Below are 20837 nucleotides of genomic sequence, written 5' to 3' on the forward strand. Positions count from 1 at the left end.
GCTATTTCATTTTTTATGTTTCACTATAAATATTTTTTTTTGATTCAGTGTCTTAGACTACTCCTGAAGGTGACCTCTCACACCCCATGGCATGGAGTGTGTTTTAACCTGCCCAGAAGCTAGGTAGCGTGGCCAGGGATCAAACAGAATTTTTTTCTGATCAAATATTGTCCCCTTAAAGAATGATACTGCACTATTAACATCCTCTTAATCATCTCTATATTCTAACAAATTTTGTTTCTAAAGGGATTAATGTTATGAGGAGAACTAGGGTCAAGGAGTTACTGAACCAACTCTACAAGGGATGTACATTTGAGAGCTTACCATTTAATAGGTCAGACAGTGCAACCTACGACCAAAAATAAAATCGTTGCATGCATCAGGCAACATTAAGGAAGGCTTTTTGTCATGATGTGTCATGATATTGGGTTCTTCCTTTCTATCACGGTATATATGGTGTTAAAAACAAGATTCATTCGCAGGAATGGACCAGCTTGTTTTGGTACATTACATGGCGTTATTGTCTGAGCCATATACCCAAAGGGGGTACCAAACTATTCCATTTGAAGACAAGCATGGGAGTTTTTTCTGAATTTATGTCTGATTACACCTCTGTGAAGCGCCTTGGAATTTTTTTTACTATATTAAAGGCACTACATAAATGCATTGTTGTTATATGTTGGATTGGCAGCTCTATTTGGGCTTAACCGACACATATTTAAATTTGCATTGTCCTGATCAATATTTGAAAAGTATTTCTCTGACTCGTATAAAACTGAGTGTTCTAACTGAGACGAGAAATATAGGCCAGCGAGACTCTGGATGTTAAGCAAAAAACAAATGCCATGTACGGTTAATATTTACATTGCAGTTAAACACAGTAGATGTGACATTTGAGTATTTAATATTCCCTCTTCAGAGGTTGCACATGTTAGCCCTGGCTCACTGGTGCCAGTCTTTGCCTCGGAGTCATATGGTTGTGGGTTCAAGTCCCACTCCAGGACCGAGCATATAATCTAAACTGACACTCCCAGTGCAGTACTGAGGGAATGCTGCACTTTTGGATGAGATGTTAAACCAAGGTCCCTTAGGTGGACGTAAAAGATCCCACGGCACTATTTTGAAGAAGAGCAGGGGTGTTCCCCCTGGTGTCCTGGCCAATATTTATCCCTACAACACTAAAAAAAAAGATTATTTTATTGCTGTTTGTGGGTGCTTGCTGTGCGCAAATTTGCCTGCCACGTTTCCTACATTACAACAGTGACTACACTTCAAATATACTTAATTGGCTGTAAAGTGCTTTGGGACTTCCTGAGGTCATAAAAAGTGCTATATAAATCCAAGTCTTTCTTACTTGCAGCTGAAAAAGCCAAACCGTCGATGCTTAGGGCCACAGCTAATGTCAGTGCCATTCTGACTTGAGATGTCTACCCGAGAGGGCCAGGTTTTCTCCTCAATGGGGTACAAATCCTTACATCACTGTCAACCAGTAAGCCTGGAACTGACCCACATCATCCAACCAAAGGATGTGTTTTTCATTGACAAGCTTCCTTAGGGCTGATCAGGGAAAATAAGCACCAGATCGATTTTGATTGCCTTCCCTTTCTCCAGGTTTCCTGACACCTGAAATGATTTGCCATAATCATTTGTTCTTCTGTGAAATCCCTGTTCGTTTTTTAAGTGATGTAACATTGAGGGAGAAATAAGCCTGAATCAACCAGAGCTCCTCGAATAAATCCAAAGCCAGAGGAAAAGAAGGTTTAAAAATTAGAGTTTGGTATATTGAGGTCTCCAATGGCATTAGCTCATGTAATTGAGAAAGAGAAAAAAAAATCAATATTATCGATGAAGGTAGTGGGTGGAATGAGTAAAGTGAATCTGACAAGTTTTATAAGTCTGGTTTCAGAGGTAATTATCATATTAAGTAGTTTGTGATCCAGCTCTGATTTTTGCTCAGGTGATTGGAAGCTTAAGAGCAGAGTATTTGCAATGCTGCATTTTGAGTATTTCTGCATTTGAAACCTTATCTTGTATGTTTTACATTTTTGTGTGTGTCGGAGGGGGAAGGGGAGGGAGAGACGGGCAGTGTAATAATTTTCAGTGAAGGCAGCTTTGACAACCTTCATTATATTCTGCTGAGGAGATGGGGTTTTTGAATTTTAATTAGTCTTACTGTAGGGCTAGAAGTTTACACAGTGGATAATGAACTACCCTTGCTGCTTGTAATATTCCTCCATAATTAGGTTCTGCTTCAGAAACAGGAAGGAAAATTAGATTCCTAGTTAATTCTGTGGGTGAGTTCATTGTTATTATCAAACCCAATGATCGGACGATGGGGTTAGGGTTAGGGTGTGCAGTAGCTTAATATACTTAAATTCCTCTCCTTCGCCCATGCAAAAGAATATTTTTCAGCATGGTGGCCATATTCTCCAGAGCATTCCCAAAATGATTCCTTACAGTAGAGATTACTGCTGGCCATATTAATGAGTAAATGTTCTAACCCATTCTTACCCATTGCAAAAATGGCAGGTAAAGGAACATCCTACTTAGCAATGCACTAAGTGTTGGTTGGCTAATATTGGTGGCTGTAATTTCCAGGCTATTGTGTATTTTGTGGGGTAATGTTGTCCACCTGTGATTTTGTTCCCACAAAGGAAGGAGGGGCCAGAACCAGAGAGCAGAGATTTTGGAGCAAATGGAAAACCAGGCAGTAGTTGGGTTTGATTTGTAAACCCAGCATTGGGCAAGTTTCACGACTTCTGGCTGGTGTACAGGCACTGGTTGACCTCCAGTACCTCACCCAGTGGTCACGTGTTCACCTTGACACTGAATGTCAGCAGGCTAACTGACTGCGGGAGGCTTTGCAGCCAAGTGCAATCCTGTTCTCTCCCAAACCAACATCCGTCTCTGTATGTACAGGCACACACAGCGCTTACACACACGCATGTGCAGGCGCGCACAAACGTACGCACAGCATGTGCTCGCACACATCCACACATGCGCACACACACGTGTGCAGGTACACATGTATACGCACACACTTACACAGACGCGTGTACACACACACACACACGTGCACACGCACGCACATTTGTGCACTCGCACGCTCTTTCACCCTCTTCCAACAGGTGAAGCAATCAGCTCCAAGAACCCTTGCCTGCCTTACCCATGGTCATTGAGGGCAATTGCCACGTCAGCTGAGATCAGCCAGCTCAGCACAGACTGGGAAGGCAACCTGGGACTAACCTGGGTCACCTACTCACTGGATCTGGGTAACAAAGCAAAATGTAATTTAAATACAGTGGTAATCCTATTTTATTTTTCGCAAATGAAGGTATATTGGCCAAGCATATAACACTAAGGCTACGTAATGGGTTCCTAGCTTGAATTGGAAATGTATAATCATTAAATTACACTGAGGGCAAATAAAGGATAATCGCTGTGAGGGGAAAGAAAAAATCAAATGGGCAATTAGATTATCAGAGTCGTATTTGCTCATTGTATTTCCCAGCTTTGCAGTTTCTCTCAGTGCACTCGATGGTCAAACATTACATTTATCTTTTGGCAAATAGCTCACTTTGTTTTCGTTATTTACAAAGGTAGCCCGTGTGATGTGTCGGCTTTTGTATTACATCAATACTTTTTACTTTGGTAGGTCGCGAGGCTTGTATTTTCATCGTGAGTGCGGTTTGCACAGAGGGTCAGATGGTTTACTGTCGACTCCTGCCGATAGTGTTCAGTGAGGTGGAGAGGAACCTGTCCATTTGTGAACTGCAGTAATGATAGCCTGCCTCAATTGAGTCATTACAGGAGCAGAAGCAGCAACATTTAGCTCGTGTTTCCATGTCATCTAATATACGAGGGCTCGAATGGGCAGTACTTATTATTAATGTATGTTTGCACGTACAAAAGAACATGCTGGGATCAAATTACCACCATGTCATCTGTAATTAATTTGTGTGGAAATGTTTGTGTAATTTAAACATAACTTACAGGTTATTCAGGTAACGCACTCAGCCACTGCTACCGTGCAGCACATCCCGTTCAACTGTTAGTAAGTCGGGTAATAGTTTAGCTCTTCACACTTGGAATGACAATGAAATACAATTGCCTACTAGCCATGATGTCGCTAATAGACCACGAGCAGAGAAATACAGAGAAATCCATTGGAGCCTCTCCACTTTGAAGTATTCTGTGATATGCCGTAAACTCTGAAAGACAATGAACACACCTAGACACACACACCCTCAGGCACACACATACCCAGACACACACACACAGACACACACGCAGAGACACACAACACACACACATACCCAGACACACACGCACAGACACACTCCCAGACACACAACATACACACAACCCAGACACACACTCACACTCAGACACCCACCCACAGACACACTCCCAGACACACATGCATAGACACACTCCCAGACACACACGCACAGACAGACACCCAGACACTCGCACAGACACACAAGCATAACCAGACACAGAACATACATGCAACCCAGACACACACTCACACCCAGATACACAACACAGACACACACACACCCCCAGACACCGACCCACAGACACATACCCACCCACAGACACACATACCCAGACACACACACCCAGACATACACACTCAGACACACATGCATAGACACACACTCACATCCAGGCACACAACACCCACACACCCACACCCAAGCACACAACACACATCCGAACCCAGACACACAACCTGAACTGCCTGACACACCAACATACACACATAACAGATACACATCCCCATTATAATGCCATGATATCATGAATTTGGAAAGTTAAGAAAATTGCATTGGACCCTCTCTGAGAAACTTTTCCTTTACTCTAAAACTAATATATCATGGCTTTGGCAGATTAACAGAATACCACCCTTTCCTTTGGGGCCCTCTCTTTCTATCACCCACAACACGGCCGCTCCCCTGACTCCCCAGGAGACAGGGAAAGCCAACTGTGCAAAGCATCATTGGCACAACTCAACATCCTACCACTTGGAATAAGCTGGCATTCTGTAAAGTGCCATGGCTGCGAATGTGGAGCAGGGGCTCATTAGGTCCCCTTCAGTTGGCGTAAGGGAGTCTGGTACAGACACACAACACACGCTCTCTAACTGCATTCCTGTCACTATTACAATATTTCATCACAGTGCCTTGGATAAAAATAGAGAGAACGCCTTGGTTATCACCTTGCTAATACTCAGCAGCCCAGGGTGTAAAAAGAAAAGAAAGACTTGCATTTATATAGCGTCTTTTACAATTTTTTTATTAGTTTATGGGATGTGGGCGTCGCTGGCAAGGCCAGCATTTATTGCCCTTCCCTAATTGCCCTTGAGAAGGCGGTGGAGAGTCTCAGGATATCCCAAAGCGCTTTACAGCCAATGAAGTACTTTTGAAGTGTAGTTATTGGCGTAATGTAGAAAACGCGGCAGCTAATTTGCACAACAAGGTCCCACAACCAGCAATGAAATAATAACCAGATAATATGTTTTTTGTGATGTTGGTTGAGGGATAAATATTGGCCAGGATACCAGGGAGAACTCCCTTGGTCTCCTTCAAAATAGTGCCATGGGATCTTTTACGTCCACCTGAGAGGGCAAATGGGATCTCGGTTTAACGTCTCATCTGAAAGACGGCACCTCCGGCAGTGCAGCACTCGCTCTGCACTAGAGTGTCAGCCTGGATTATGCGCTGTAGCTGTACAGCACAGATTTCTGTCACACAATATTCATTACTCACTAAAGTAGAATACATTGTGTGTATGGTGCCCAAGAAACAGAGGCCTAGAAATTCGGTGGAGCCCCAAACGGGGCGCCAAGCTCGCCTGGGCGCCGGAATTACCGCTGCAAACGGAGCAGTTGCGCCCTCCAGAAATTCAGTTTGAGCGCCCCAAGAGGGACGCGGGGCGCTGCTCGAAGCGCCCCGCGTCCCTCTTGGGGCACTGAAACTGAATATCGCAGCGCAATGTGCCGCAGCGCCTCACGCTGCGGCACGGCACGCTGCGGCACGGCGCGCTGCGGTACTGCAGGCCTGCCTCCCCTTCTTAAGGGGGAGGGGCCTGCACCAGCGCGATGACCGATCGCAAGTGCCGGCAAAAGAGCCCGGCACCGAGGAGAAGTGCCGGGCCCTCGGGACACAGCCGGCACTGCCCGGGGGGGGGGATCAGGAGGCCGGGGACGGAGGTGCTGGCAGGCGGCCACTGAAAAAATGGCCGCCCTGCACCTCCACCTTAATTTGCGCCACTACCGCCACAGGTAGGCCCCGTGAACCAGGCGCGATTTGCGATCGGCGTTACAGAGGCGGGCGCAGCCAAATATCGCGATCGGGGCGGTAGCGGGGCGCTGCGCACACCGATGACGTCATCGGTGGCGGCGCAGCGCTACAGGCTAACGCCGCCATTAGCGCCCCGCTAAATATCGCGGGAGGCGCGGCCAGTGGCGCTAAAGCCAAGTACAGCTGACTGCAGACATGTAGACCAGACTTGGCAGCCTTCCATTCCCCAGCTTTTTTTGATGAGCACAACCATTTAACAAAAGGATAAATCATTGTACTTGATTTTTAAAATGGATGACGAGGTGCGACAATTCTGCTGCACGGTCGGTGTGATTTCCCCACTTGGTGAACTCCCAATCTTGCCGCGGGGAAGAGGTCTCAAGCAGAGGCTATAGTCACCTTACATTCCCACAGCTTACATTTAATATTGGAAAAGATGTACCGAGACACAGTGTCCTGTAAAACTCAACTGTACAAGCAGCTCGCCCCCCCACCCCCCACCACCACCCGACAGTAATCAAGATGAGTTTCTGATGGATCGTCTTTAAAATAAGTCAAAATACAGAAAAGTCACCACTTGACTGATTGAATTTGGAATACCAATTTAACAGAACCTTTCTATTTTGTAGCATCACCTAACCCCCAACCCCTGGGATTAATTGGTTAGCCATCTGATGGAAAGCAAGCAGATAAATATCCTATCAATTCTTAGCTGGTTTCATTTAGAATGGGGCGTGAAAACCTCCGAGAGTGAATTTTGCCGAAGTCTGAATATCCTCGTATATTCCAATTATGAATCCACTAAGCAGTAATCAGATTAAGTCATTGAAAACTGTGATAAATCGAAGAGTCACAAAAACTGCGCGTTTCTAATGAATCTCCAATAATACCGGGCTTTGAAGTGCGAAAGTGTTTGCCAATAGACTGACTGTTAGATTTTACAGAAGACTTCGTTTAATATTCAATGCCAGCTGACACCTTTATCACCTGCGATAAGAGATTCTTTTTTAAAAACTACTGCATGATACTATCACCTCATGACTCCAGAATCTCAAAATATTTCTGAAAAGGTAGGCACTTGAAAGAAAGAAAGGCTGTACTTGCATTTATATAGCGCCTTTCATGACCTCAGGACGTCACAAAGCGCTTTACAGCCAATGAAGCACTTTTGAAATGTAGTCACTGCTGTAATGTAGGAAACGCGGCAGCCAAATTGCGCACAGCAAGCTCCCACACGCAGCAATGTGATAATGAACAGATAATCTGTTTTGGTTGTGTTGCTTGAGGGATAAATATTGGCCAGGTCATTGGGGCGAACTCCCCTGCTCTTCTACAAAATAGTGCTGTGGGATCTTTTACGTCCACCTGTGATGGCAGATGGAGCCTCGGTTTAAACGTCTCATCCAAAAGACGGCACCTACGACAGTGAAACCCTCCATCAGTACTGCAGTGGCGTGTCAGTCTAGATTATGTGATCAAATCTCTGGAGTGGGACTTGAACCCACAACCGTCTGACTCAGATGCGAGAGTGCTACCCACTGATACATGGCTGACACGTAATGGCCCGTAATTCAGCAATTTCAGAGCGTCAGAAGACTTTGTATAAACCTCGAATGGCTGCAAAGCAATCCTACCGTCCGTGTATAATGGCCACTGATTCAAACTGTCACAGCAAAATTGTATCCACTGTCATTTAATTACTGTGGATAAGACACATCACCTGCACTGCGATCAGATCAGTTCTGACTCACGGCGATTTTCTTCTCTGTTAAGAGCTTTCGAATGAAAGAATTATTGAACTGGCGAAGCCAGCAGCATACAACCGCTTCAGTCTTTGATTCTGGGCCATGCCTCATCTGGTGAAACTAAGGGATCAGCTGATGACTGATTCTATTCACACTTAAAAGATTCACAAAACATCCTTTTGTTTTGACAGCTTCCCCCCCCCTCCCCCACTTTTGTCACATAATCTTCCCAATCTGAACTTGGCAGGCAATTTGCTCCCAGTGCTGATTTTGTTTCATGTGCAGGAGTCCAAATAATATCCATTAATAAATGACTGTTGTAATTATTTTGTTCTCACACTGGTTTATTAACACTAATTGTACATAATGTATGCTGATCTCACATCAGTGTTGATGAATTGAGATTTATTTATTCTTTTTAATCAAAGGAATGCTGTCTTTTTTCCTGCTCATCAGGGTGAGTGATTGCGCTGGGAAGTGGTATAGTTTTCTACTCTGAGCACCAAGTCTAAGGACCAAGCATTCGCAGGTCGGCAGAGCTCTGTCTCTATGTGGAGCACAGCTTCTCCTATGCCAGTTGCTGTTGAACACATCTGCAAATTTGAGACATTCCTGCGGAACCCCTGCAAATATTGACGCACTCCCAGGAACCCCTTATCCCAACTACCCAAAGGAAAACGGTGCCATTATTGTAAGAAACCCTCATTAGCATATAGCAACTGAAATGATGCGCTAGTAAGTCAACAAATATGGAAATCCAATGACTCCTGTAGGCCCCTGGGATTTCAGTGCGGACCCCTTCACTTCCAGGGACACTCCGTTTAAAAACCTTCTTTCGGATGAGATGTTAAACCGAGATCCTGTCTCAGGTGGGCGTAAAAGATCCCATGGCACTATTTCGAAGACGAGAAGGGAAGTTCTCCGCTGTGTCCTGGCCAATATTTATCCTTTAACCAATATCACTAAAAACAGATGATCTGGTTCTTATCACATAGCTGTTTGTGGGATCTTGCTGTGTGCAAATTGGCTGCTGCGTTTCCTATATTACAACAGTGACTCCACTTCAAAAGTACTTAATTGGCTGTAAAGCGCTTTGGGAAGTCCTGAGGTTGTGCAAGGCTAAATGTAAATGCAAATTTTTTTTTTTTGCAATGCCGCAGTAACGTGTTGTATCCAGAACTCGTCAGTGGAATTCCTATTGCACTAACCTGCCCTCTTCATTTGCCGCATCGACCATGAACCATCTGCGAGGTTGCCACCCCAGTGCCAAGTGTGGCTGATTAATGGACAGTTTTGTACTTTGACCTTGTGCCATTTAGGAACTTGCTGCCTACTGGCAACAGGGCTGTGCAGTCCCAACTCATTCGGCACCAAGCTCTAAAAACCAGCAGAGGAAAAAGACTTTCATCACATCAGAAGTTGGACCAAATCCATCCTCCCCCGCATACTGTGCTAACCCACAGCACTAAGATATCAGCTGTGGCTTAGTGGTAGCACTCTCACCTCTCAGAAGGTTGTGGGTTCAAGTTCCACTTTAGGAACTTGAGCAGCAAATCTAGGCTGACATTCCAGTGCTTTGGGATGTCCTGAGGTTGTGAAGGGCACGATATATATGCAAATCTTTCTCTCTCTCTCCTCCCTTTCTTCCTATCAGTCTCCCTTTCTTTCATTCTTTCATTCATTCTTTCTTTCACTCTTCCTTTCTGTCCCTTCCTTCATTCCTTTCTTCCTTTCCTTTCTTTCTTTGTCTACCAAGTTCCCAACAGTACAGTACTTTTTAATATAATAACTCCCATGCCGAAACATTTGTAACTGATAAATAAACGAGTGTGTGTCATAACTGGAATATCTCTGGAGCAGTGGTGAGCCACATTTGCTGAACTGAAAAGTGCATCGGAGTTCTGATGAGTAGATTCGGCTGAATTCAGCCTCAGGCCTTATATAATACATGTAATACCAGGTTAGCTGAAGCTTCCATGTGTGCGCTTATATTGTACCCACTTCAGCTGTCAAAGCTGCAGCCAATTTGGTACAGGCTGTTTGGAATCATTCAGAGCCAATGTGTTCTGCACCTTTTGAAAGAAAGGGAAAGGAAGAACTTGCATTTATATAGCGCCTTTCCCAACCTCAGGATGTCCCGAAGCACTTTAAAGCCAATGACGCACTTTTGAAGTGTAGTCACTGTTTTAATGTAGGAAACGCGGCAGCCAATTTGTGCACAGCAAAGTCCCACAAACAGCAATGTGATAATGACCAGATCATCTGTTTTTAGTGATGTTGATTGAGGGATAAATATTGACCAGGGCACCGGGAACAACTCTCCTGCTCTTCTTCGAAATAGTGCCGTGGGATCTTTTACGTCCACCTGAGAGGGCAGACGGTAAATCTACCAAGCAGAAATAAGGATTTTCCTATCCTCTACCTTCTCCAGAAGATAAAATCGGGCAAGGTGTAAAACGGGTGGCTGACCTGATGCTGTCAGTTTACCCCTGGGCGGGTTAGCTTAAAATTGCCCCCACCTCCCCTCCACCAAGGTGTTTGATTTTCCAACTCAGCCACAGTGAAACTGTTGGGCAGTTACCTGACTCATATTCTGACCATCGGTGCCTCAAGGAGCTGTATTCAATGACTGAGCAGACATGGAGAGTAGAAGGATGAGCGAGCAATTAATAGCGCCAGAACAGTTTGTCGGGTAGCGGTTAGTTCACCATTGTTTCAATCGGCGGGTGGTGGGACTGAGAGTTTCTTTCTGTTGTGTGTGGAGCTGCTCCTGTGGCGTCTGTGACTGACAGCTCTGATGGGAAAGGAAAAACCCAGCGTCTGACAGCCAAGCTTAGGAACAGAAAGGCCATTCTCCAAACAGCAGAGCTCCCAACACGGGGCCCGAGCTATGAGAATTTCAGTTACAAGCTGCACACTTGAGGTCCTGTCCCATGTTAGAAACAAAAACCAGTTATAAACAGCAAGCTTCATTTGTCATAGGTGGTTGGCCAAGCAGCATTAATATATTTTTCTTCCCGTCTCTCTCTCTCTCTTACCCTCTTCATAGAATCTTACAGCACAGAAGGGGGCCATTTGGCCCATCGTGCCTGTGCCGGCTCTTTGAAAGAGCGATCCAATTCATCCCACTCCACTGCTCTTTCCCCATAACCATGCAAATTTTTCCTTTTCAAGTATATGTCCAATTCTATTTTGAGAGTTATTATTGAATCTGCTTCCACTGCCATTTCAGGCAGTGCATTCCAGATCATAACAACTTGCTGCATAAAAATATTCTCGTCTCCCCCTGGCTTTTTTGCCAATTGTATTAAATCTGCGTCCTCTGGTTACCAACCCTCCTGCCAGTGGAAACAGTTTCTCCCTAACTACTCTATCAAAACCCCCATAATTTTGAACACCTCTATTAAATCTCCCCTTAACCTTTTCTGTTCTAACGGGAACAACCCCAGTTCCTCTAGTCTCGCCACGTAACTGAAGTCCCTCATCCCGGTACCATTCTGGTAAATCTCCCCTGCACCCTCTCCAAATGCCTTGACATCCTTCCTAATGTGTGGTGCCCAGAATTGGTCACAATACTCCAGCTGGGACCTAACCAGTGTTTTATAAAGGTTTACCATAACTCCCTTGTTTTTGTACTCTTTGGGCTGGATTTTCATTGAGGAGGCGGGATTTTAACCCCCCACACACCTCCAATCCCGCCTCCACGGCCCAATGAAAATCCTGCCCTATGCCTCTATTTATAAAGCCAAGGATGCTTTTTTAACTGCCTTATCAACTTGTCCTGTCCTGGCATAGTGGTTAGCACTGTTGCCTCACAGCGCCAGGGACCTGGGTTCAAATCCGGCCTCGGGTGACTGTCTGTGTGGAGTTTGCACATTTTCCCCGTGTTTGCGTGGGTTTCCTCCGGGTGCTCCGGTTTCCTCCCACAGTCCAAAGATGTGCGGGTTAGGTTGATTGGCCATGATAAAAATTGACCCTTAGTGTTAGGGGGATTAAATACGTGGGGTTGCGGGGTTACGGGGATAGGGCTTGGGTGGGATGGCTGTCGGTGTAGGGACCAGGTGCTAGGGTTTGGATGATCAGCCATGATCTCGTTGAATGGCGGAGCAGGCTCGAAGGGCCGAATGGCCTACTCCTGCTCCTATCTTCTATGTTTCTATGTTTCAAAGATTTGTGTATGTAAATCCCCAGGTCTCTGTTTCTGCACCCCATTGAAAATTGCACCATTTTGTTTATATTGCCTTGTCCTTGTCTCTCTGCTTTTCGCTCTTTCTATCTGCCGCTCTCTTACCATGTTTCTTTTGCTGTCTTCACAGCCTGTCTTACTATGGGATTTATCGGTGTTTCCCTTCACTCATCTCCCTCAGTACTAGAGCGGATTTGAACCCACAAACTTCTGACTCAGAGGTGAGAGTGCTCCCCACTGAGCAGACGCCCAATTAAGATGTTAAGAGTTCCAACGAATTTTGATCCACAAACATCAGAACTCAAACCACAATTCCAACCCCAGCCCTGCCCTTATCATTTTTTGAACTTGGCAAAAGGTGATAACCCAGTTTCTTTAATTTAATTATTTATTTTAGACACTGGTGTTACAGTGGATCAAACATCTGCTGACATGATTTGTTACCTGGCCACCTAACATGGGTTCAGCCTGATCTCAGCTTTCAGAGAAGACTATTCCGGATACTGTGACTCGAGAGACGAGCGCATAATGCAGGCTGAGGGAGTGCTGCCCTGTCGGAGGTGCCGTCTTTCAGATGAGACGTTAAATCGAGCTTCCGTCTGCCCTTTCAGGTGGACATTAAAGAGCCCATGGCACTATTTCGAAGAAGAGCAGGGGGGAGTTCTCCCCAGTGTCGTGGCCAATATTTATCCCTCAACCAACAGCTAAAACAGATGATCTGGTCATTATCACATTACTGTTTGTGGGATCTCACTATGCATTAATTGTTTGCCGTGTTTCCCTACATTACAACAGTGACTACATTTCAACAAAAGTACTTTATTGCCTGTAAAGCACTTCGGGAACATCCTGAGGTAGTGAAAGGTGCTATATAAATGCAAGTCCTTTGTCTTCTACTGAGACTATCCGATGCAGCTCTAAACTTCCTTTCGAAAACTGGGGCAGAGTTGTGGCAGGTACAGGTTTGAGTTGTGGTCTGCTCAGTCCCTGGTCTGAATATTATCCAGCTGGGGCGTGTCGAAATCAGAGAGGTTCGTTGTGCTTGGGGAGCTCTCTGGCGCATCTTGGTGACCGTCAGGGGTACTGCAGGTAGTGTGCCCTTCCCTCTCCACTGCAGACAGGTGGAAGTCAGAGGATTTAATGAGAAAGAAAAAGGGGGGAAAAGTAATAATGCTGCTGCATGTAATGTTTTGTCTACAAGAACATTATCAGAGAAAGATTGACACCGAGCCGTATAAGGACAGATAAGAGGTAGGTTTTAAGGAGCGTCTTAAGAGAGGTGGAGAGGTTTAGGGAGGGAATTCCAGAGCTTAGGGCCTAGGCAGCTGAAGGCACAGCCACCAATGGAGGGACGAAGGAAATCAGGAACGCACAAGAGGCCAGAATTGAAGGAAGGCAGAGTTCTCAGAGGATTGTAGGGCTGGAGGAGGTAACAGAGATAGGGATGGACGAGGCCCTAGAAGGATTTGAACACAAGGATGAGAATTTTAAGTTAGAGCCATTGCTGGGCCAGTAGCCATTGTAAGTCGGCGAGTACGGGGATGATTTCGGATATGAGCAGCAGAGCAGAGTCTAGTAGTACATCTCAATAGAGTGACATTGTGGTGTCCTTGGACCATCTGTAAACTTCAGCGCAAAATGTAGCTTGTGCAATGCTTAATGATTCCAGAGCCTTTCTGCACAGTGACCGGCCGTCGAGCAGACGCTGTGGGTCCACCAACTCCACAGGCTCCTTCAACAGCAGCTCACTGCCCGGTTCATTCTACCATCACTGCCATTGTATCTGGCTTCCTACCTTACAGTTGACCCCTTCAATTCAGTCTATGAGCATTTGAGGGAAGAGGAAACTACTTGTAAATTCATATTCATTCATGGAATTATTTAAATCAAGCTTGCGTTTTGCTGGCGCTAATCTTCCAACAAAAAATTGGATTAGCCAGATGACCTGTTTCTATTCCAACCTTTTAATGTAAATAATGAAAGTTTTCCTCTACTACTGTCACAGCGGTTCCTTGTATATTTTAGAAATGTTGGGCTTGTTTTTATTAATGTCATTTCTATTATAAGAGGGAAAGTGGATACTGGCCACAGTACTAATGTGCTATGCCAGGTTTTCACCCATGATCTTTCACGCAATGAGTGCTTGTTGTTATCCAATCTGTCAGAGAGAAGACAGGACTTGCATTTATAGCCTCACAATACCCCAACGTTCTTTACAACCAATCAATTACTTTTAAAGTACAGTCACTGTTGTTGTGTAGGCAAATGTAACAATTTGCACACAACAACAACTTGCATTTATATAATAATAATTCAACTTTATTGTCATTGTACAACGAAATGTGATCTTGCAAGCTCCCATGAGTCCAGTACAATTAACATTAACGTAAATAGCACCATCCTGGGAGAAGCAAAGCCACTGCGTCTGTGCGCGCCGCCATTCCCACCATTCCTCCTGTCCGACAATCTTCAGCCCAACGCCCGGGCCTGCTCACCAGCCGCCCCTCCCGGGGCTCCTTCCGTGACCTTCTCACCAACCGCCCCTCCTCGGGGCTTTTTCCGTTGACCTTCTGCACCTGGTCTTCCCTGATGGTTACCCCTCCAGGTACTAACCAGGCCTGGCTCTGCTTAGCTTCCTAAGCCTTGCCAGTGCCAGTGACCCTGTCCCTAGTCCCTAGTCCCAGGAACAGGGCTTTAACGTAGCAAAACACCCGAAAGTGCTTCACTGGAGTGTAATCAGACAAAAAGTGACACCGAGCAAAGAAGGAGACAAAAGGTAGCTTTTAAGGAGGCTCTAAAGGAGAAGCGAGAGGTGAAGAGGTTTAAGGAGGGAATTCCAGAGCTCCATCTTGTTGTCTTCCTTAAATCTGCATGGATTATTTCCATTAATCTAGGCCATGTTACTGTAGTTTTCTCTCATGAAGGAAATAATAATTGAATATATTAACTATCCTCTACTAGGCTTCATCTCCATTGACATCCTTTAAGGTTCTCAACTCTCCCCGACTGTACTAGTGCTTGAAGAATTTCTTGCTGTTGTATTTAGCATCTGTAGTTATACTCATTTCCAGTTCCTTCTATTCCCATTAATCGCCCTTTTATATGTGTCTGGAGTTCCCTTGGATGTGTATTGTCCTGTATGTCCTCAGTAAGCCTATGGAGATCTTCCATTTGTCCTCAACTGAGGTATTAAACATTCAATCTATTTTAGCTTTTCCCTCATGCCTTTTAGTTGGCCTTTTTTAAATTTGTACACCTGGATATTGGCCCTTGGGCAGTGTTGAATGCTGGGTAAATTGAACTGAATCAGGCTGTAATTGCTGTGACCCAGAGTGACCATTTTCTACAGGCTGTTGGGGTCACATGTCATTACCAAGTGCAGCTGAGGACTGTCCATTTTCTACATCATCCAATAGGGATGATTCTGCACCCCCATTGGTCCCAACAAGGAGCCATATTGCAAGGGATCCTGGGACAGAGACTGTAGCCCCAATTCCTTGATCTTCCCACTCGGAATACAGGATCGTCCATTGTAATTCCTTATCTGACTGTAGGATTGTATCCAGTATAGATAAATGGACTAAATAAATAGATTTTTGAGCTGTATATAATTTAAATTATATTGCTACCATCATGATTATAATGAAAGACATCGATCAAACACTGCCGCACTTCTCTTCAATTTCACTAATGCAACACTCCAGCACAGTATGATTAAGGTCTGATTAGAATTGCTTACATAAATAGTTTATAAAAATGGAAACCCTCTTAAGCTAACTTGAATTCAATCAGAGTGATTTCTTCTTTTCCAAAATGGAATCTGCTATATACAGCCAACAATCAAAGGGCACAACAGCATATTTTAAACCATGAAATCTGCCCAGTGTAAGTTCATGCTCAATATAGTTACGGCCAGTTAAACTAAACTCAGGTTGCTGTGATGATGCTTTTGTGGGTTCACGCCTGTTTCAAATGGAGGTCCAAGAGGGAAACTCGGATTAAGAAAGAAGATTACCAGCTGTGAAGCTTCACACACAGTTGTTCTTAGAAAACATAGGAACAGGAGTGAGTAAGCCATTCAACCCCTTGAGCCTGTTCTGCCATTCAATTAGATCATGGCTGATCTGTACCTTAACTCCATCTACCCGCCTTGGTTCCAAATCCCTTACTACCCTTACCTAACAAAAATCTATTGATCCCTGTTTTGAAATTTTCAATTGACCAAACCTCAACAGCTTTTTGGGGAAGCGAGTTCCAGATTATCCACTACTCTTTGTGTGATGAAGTGCATCACGACATCATCCCTGAATGGCCTAGTTCTAATTTTAAGGTTACACCCTTAGAATTCTTGCCTGTGGAGCTGTCTCCCAAACAGCACTATTACCTGGAGCTCTGTCCTTTTCATGCAAAAGTTTAGATGCAGAATGTTTTTCCCCCCCAATTTTCTCCCCAGTTCTCCTGACGCCACTATTGAGCAAAAACAGTGAGTGACGACAGGCTATTCGACTATGGAGAGCACCACATGCTGAGCCCGACCATAAAGCCCTCACATGAAGTCCATACATGCTCACTTTCCAGCAAAACCCTGGCTGATTTTTTTTTCACACCTGGGATCTTTTTTGTTTGTAAACACGCCCCACAGTGCATTTCAGCTGTTTTGTGGGATCATGCATTAGGCTAATGGGGAATCTTTACCTATTTGTACCTTAACTCAGTACTCCATGCTGAGGGAGTGCTGCACTGTTGGAGATGCCATCTTTCGGATGAGACATTAAACCGAGGCCCCATCTGCCCTCTCAGGTGGATGTAAAAGATCCCACGGTACCATTTCGAAAAAGAGCCGGGAACATCTCCATAGAGTCCTGGCCAGTATTTATCCCTCAACCAACATCACTAAAAAACATGATCTGGTCATTATCACATTGCTGTTTGTGGGACCTTGCAGTGTGCAAATTGGCTGCCGCATTTCCTACATTACAGAAGTGACTACACTTCAAAAATACTTCATTGGCTGTAAAGCGCTTTGGGATGCCCTGAGGTCATGAAAGGTGCAAGTCTGTTTTTACTTTTTTTTACTATAAATTCTCCAGGCCATTTTTAACTTTGCATGATCAGCAGGGTCCAATCTATGGGACATCTTGACCTTGTAACAGTTGCCTCCAGTTACACACTCCTGTAGCCATCAAATATACAAGAGGAACAAACTGCCAGTAAGAAGAATCAAAGATAAAATGAATCATCTGTGAACGAATAGAATTCAATCAAGGGGAAGGTTGTTTTTAAAGATGTGGGCCTAAAAATTTGGTTGCCAACGCCTCCCGCAAAATTAAGCGGGAGGTTAGCGGCAGCGGTAACCATCGGTGCCCTGCGGCGCTGCCCCACCGGCGATGATGTCATCACCGTGCGCAGTGCCCTGGCCACGATCTTCGGTAGCGCCCCCTGATTTACCGCCGGACGCTATGTCCGACGGGGTCAGGGGGGTCTACCTGTGGCTGGTGCGGCGCAAATTAAATGGGAGGTGCCGGGCAGCCATTTTTTTTGCTGGCCATCAGCCAGCACCTGCCATCCCTGGACTCCTCTGAAGGCCCCCCACCCCCCCCCCCCCCACCCCGTGGAATGCCAGCTGCGCTTCGTGAGCCCGGCACTTCTCTTGAGTGTCGGGCTCTTTTGCCGGCACTCTGATCCCTGGTGGCCCAGCTGGGCCCCAGGTCACGCTGCGCAAGGCCCCTCCCCTTTAAGAAGGGGAGGAAGGCCTGCAGCACCGCGGCACGACATGCTGCAGCGCGTGGCGCTGCGGCATGCAGCAGTGCGATATTCACTCGCAGTGCCCCAAGAGGGAGGCGGGGCGTTTCCAGTAGCACCCCGCTTCCCTCTTGGGGTGCTACTGATGAATTTCGGCTGCGGGGGGCGCTAATTTTTTCGGGGTGCAACTCAATTTGTGGATCTTCCAGGTATTTACTGCGTTTACTGTTTTCTTTCCTCCTACTACCTTGCATTTGCCTTACCATGCCATGCAATACGTCAGAGCAAGTGGAAACCTATATCCATAATGCCTGCCAATGCCACACTGAAACTGACCGCTCAGGCCTGGGCAGAAGCATCCGATGGAACGATCCTCTCTCCGAGTTTCCTACCCACCCAGTGTAGAAATATCTGAAATAGCTCAGCACCTTGGCCAAGTAGCAGCGAGAGTGGAAGTCGGTGCGGGACAATTTAGCATTTTACCCTCTTTTTTTGCCAAAGTACCTTTTTGCTCTGTACAGGCATGCAGTTTGCACCACACTGCTCAGTACTAGGTTGTTTAAGAGTGACCCTTTGTGGTACTGTTCTGCTCAGTGATGTTTAAAGGTTTGGTATAATATTTTTAAGACAAATGATCTAGTGGCTGTAATAAATAAGAAGGTACAAAATGTATTTAATTTAGCACCTTTCACACGCTCTGGACGTCCCAGAGCATTTCGCAGCCAGTGGATTCTTTTCGGAGTGCAGTCACTGCTGTTCATAATTAAATGCAGCAGTCAATTTGCACACAGTAAGATCCCACAAACAGTAATGAGATAAATGACCAGATGAATCTGACTGTCTTGCTTGAGGGATGAATGTTGACCAGGACATTGGCTGTGAACCACCTTGGGACGTTTTCCAACATCAAAGGTGCTAGATAGGTGTAAGTTGTTGTTGTACATGACCTTTTCTGCTGTCGCCACCTTCTACATCGCCGGACCCCTGGTACAGCAGCGCCCAGTGTTGCTAGGAGATGTATTACACCTTGGACCATCGAAGCACGCTCCACGCCAGGCCAATCATTGGGCAGGTCCGCGGCCATACCTTTTTTCTTCCTTGGCCCGAGGCACCAGAATGCGTCACTTCCTTGAGGCTGTCTGGTAGATTATGCAGAAGCAACCATTCTCATCCCCCTACTTCCTGGCCCAGCCCAGATGCCCCTTCCCCCACCAAGTGGTCAGCTCCCAAGCATAGGTGGGAATACTGCTGGCAAGCCTAGCAACAAAAAAAAATAACAAAATAACAAACCGCAGGAAAGTCACCAGGGTCGTTGACAACTACCCTAGATGGGTGGAATGACTCCCCACATTACAGACCTTGGCTGCACATCACTGTGGGAAGGAAAGTCCTGGCTGTGAGTGGGTGGAGGGGAGTTCAACACACTGGGGCAGTCTTCGGCAGTCCCTCAGAACACTGGGGCAAGGGTGTTACAGGCCACTGTGCTGCAGCATTGTAAACTCATTCAGACAGATTTCCTGCATTCAGTGTTTTTAACAAACATTCTTTCAGAATTTTCTAGAAAAGCTGACCGCAGGAAATCTTCACAAATGCCCAATCACCCCTGCCCCCCGCGCCCACCCCACCCCAAACAACAGTGTATTAGAGCAGTAGAGAGCTCAAGGCAGTACTGGTGAATCGAACAACCTTCTATTTTATCAGGACCACCAGAGTATACCAGGATAACAGTCTCAGTGGATAATATCTAGAATATGTTACAAATCTTATCCTTGCAGCCATTTCTGTGTCAACTTTTGCCATTATAAATTCCAATGTCCACATTTATAATAGAAACTGACTATGTAAACATATGCTGCAATTACACCCTCTCTTTCACTCCCCCCGCCCCCCAGTGACTGGTACACCCACTACTGACTGGCATCCCAAGTAATTATGTTAATTGGGATCATAGCGTGGCAAGTTTGCATAGGCAGTTTCCGTTATAAATGTGGATATAGTAATTAATTAAGAATGGAAATGTAAAAGTAAGAACAGAATTTATGACTTTAAAATGGGGGACAGAATTATATACGTGCACCCTGGTCCAATTACTTACTGGGTTGCTAACATTTAAAGGGATGCAGCCACTTAAAGGTAAGTGGCTGCATATGGGGACAAATATTGTAGTAGCCTTCAAAAAGGCTTTAAGTTATTTGAAATGTTTTTGAGCCTTTCTGAAGGCTTTTTGGAGGAACAAAAAGTAGCTTGCAATACCCAGGGGCTGGCACAATAAATATAGAGGCAGGAGACAGAGTGTGGGCGACCAATGGGATGGTGCCGTACTCAAACACCCTGCTTGATAACTGATGAAGTGAAGGTGCTGCTGTATGACTTGGGTGTGAGGAGGGTTGCTCTGTTTGCCACTCCAGAGTTCAGCAAAGCAGCATGCCCTGCAGGAAGTGGCGGTCAGGCTCAACCCTGCGAGCAGTACCCGAAACACCTGGGAACAGATGTGGGAGAAGATGGCACACCTTAAGAAAGCTGCCAAGGTAAGCCTACCCAATGGTTCCATTTAGCCGGTTAATGGCCCGATTTGTATACTGCTGAGTGTTGGCAGGTAGCCTGTTGCAAATTTCCTGCTAGTCTGTGTCGAGCCCTCACACCACCTTGCAGTGCTTTCATTGCTGACTGCATGTCCATAGCACACACATTACAGCTACAGCTTACAATTGAAAGCCTTGGCATTCTCACAACTTCAAAGGATAAAAGCGTTATAACTCAACCTAGCTGTATTGTGCATAGCCACTTAATGACACCCACTGTGGGTTACAGTTTCAGCACATCTGGCACTGTGCATACGCTCTATCACCACTTGCT

The 20837-nt window shown here is 45.5% G+C and overlaps 1 protein-coding gene across 5 annotated transcripts in view; it reads left to right on the plus strand.

Annotated features, from left to right (window-relative positions):
• The window catches only part of LOC147117753 (catenin delta-2-like), a 1234825-nt gene that overhangs the window by 976363 nt on the left and 237625 nt on the right, over positions 1-20837 (plus strand). For 4 of the 5 annotated variants that reach the window (XM_085988992.1, XM_085988995.1, XM_085988996.1 and 1 more), the window contains one exon: positions 20390-20509. The exons of the other annotated variant lie outside the window; for it this stretch is intronic. In XM_085988992.1, coding sequence (XP_085845118.1) covers positions 20390-20509 — 120 coding nt within the window. The remainder of the gene's footprint in view (positions 1-20389; positions 20510-20837) is intronic. 5 annotated transcript variants of the gene reach the window in all.

The sequence above is a fragment of the Somniosus microcephalus genome, chromosome 5 (genome assembly GCF_052327205.1).
Source record: "Somniosus microcephalus isolate GS21.2 chromosome 5, FLI_Smic_1.0, whole genome shotgun sequence".
In the NCBI taxonomy this organism is placed as follows: Eukaryota; Metazoa; Chordata; class Chondrichthyes; order Squaliformes; family Somniosidae; genus Somniosus; species Somniosus microcephalus.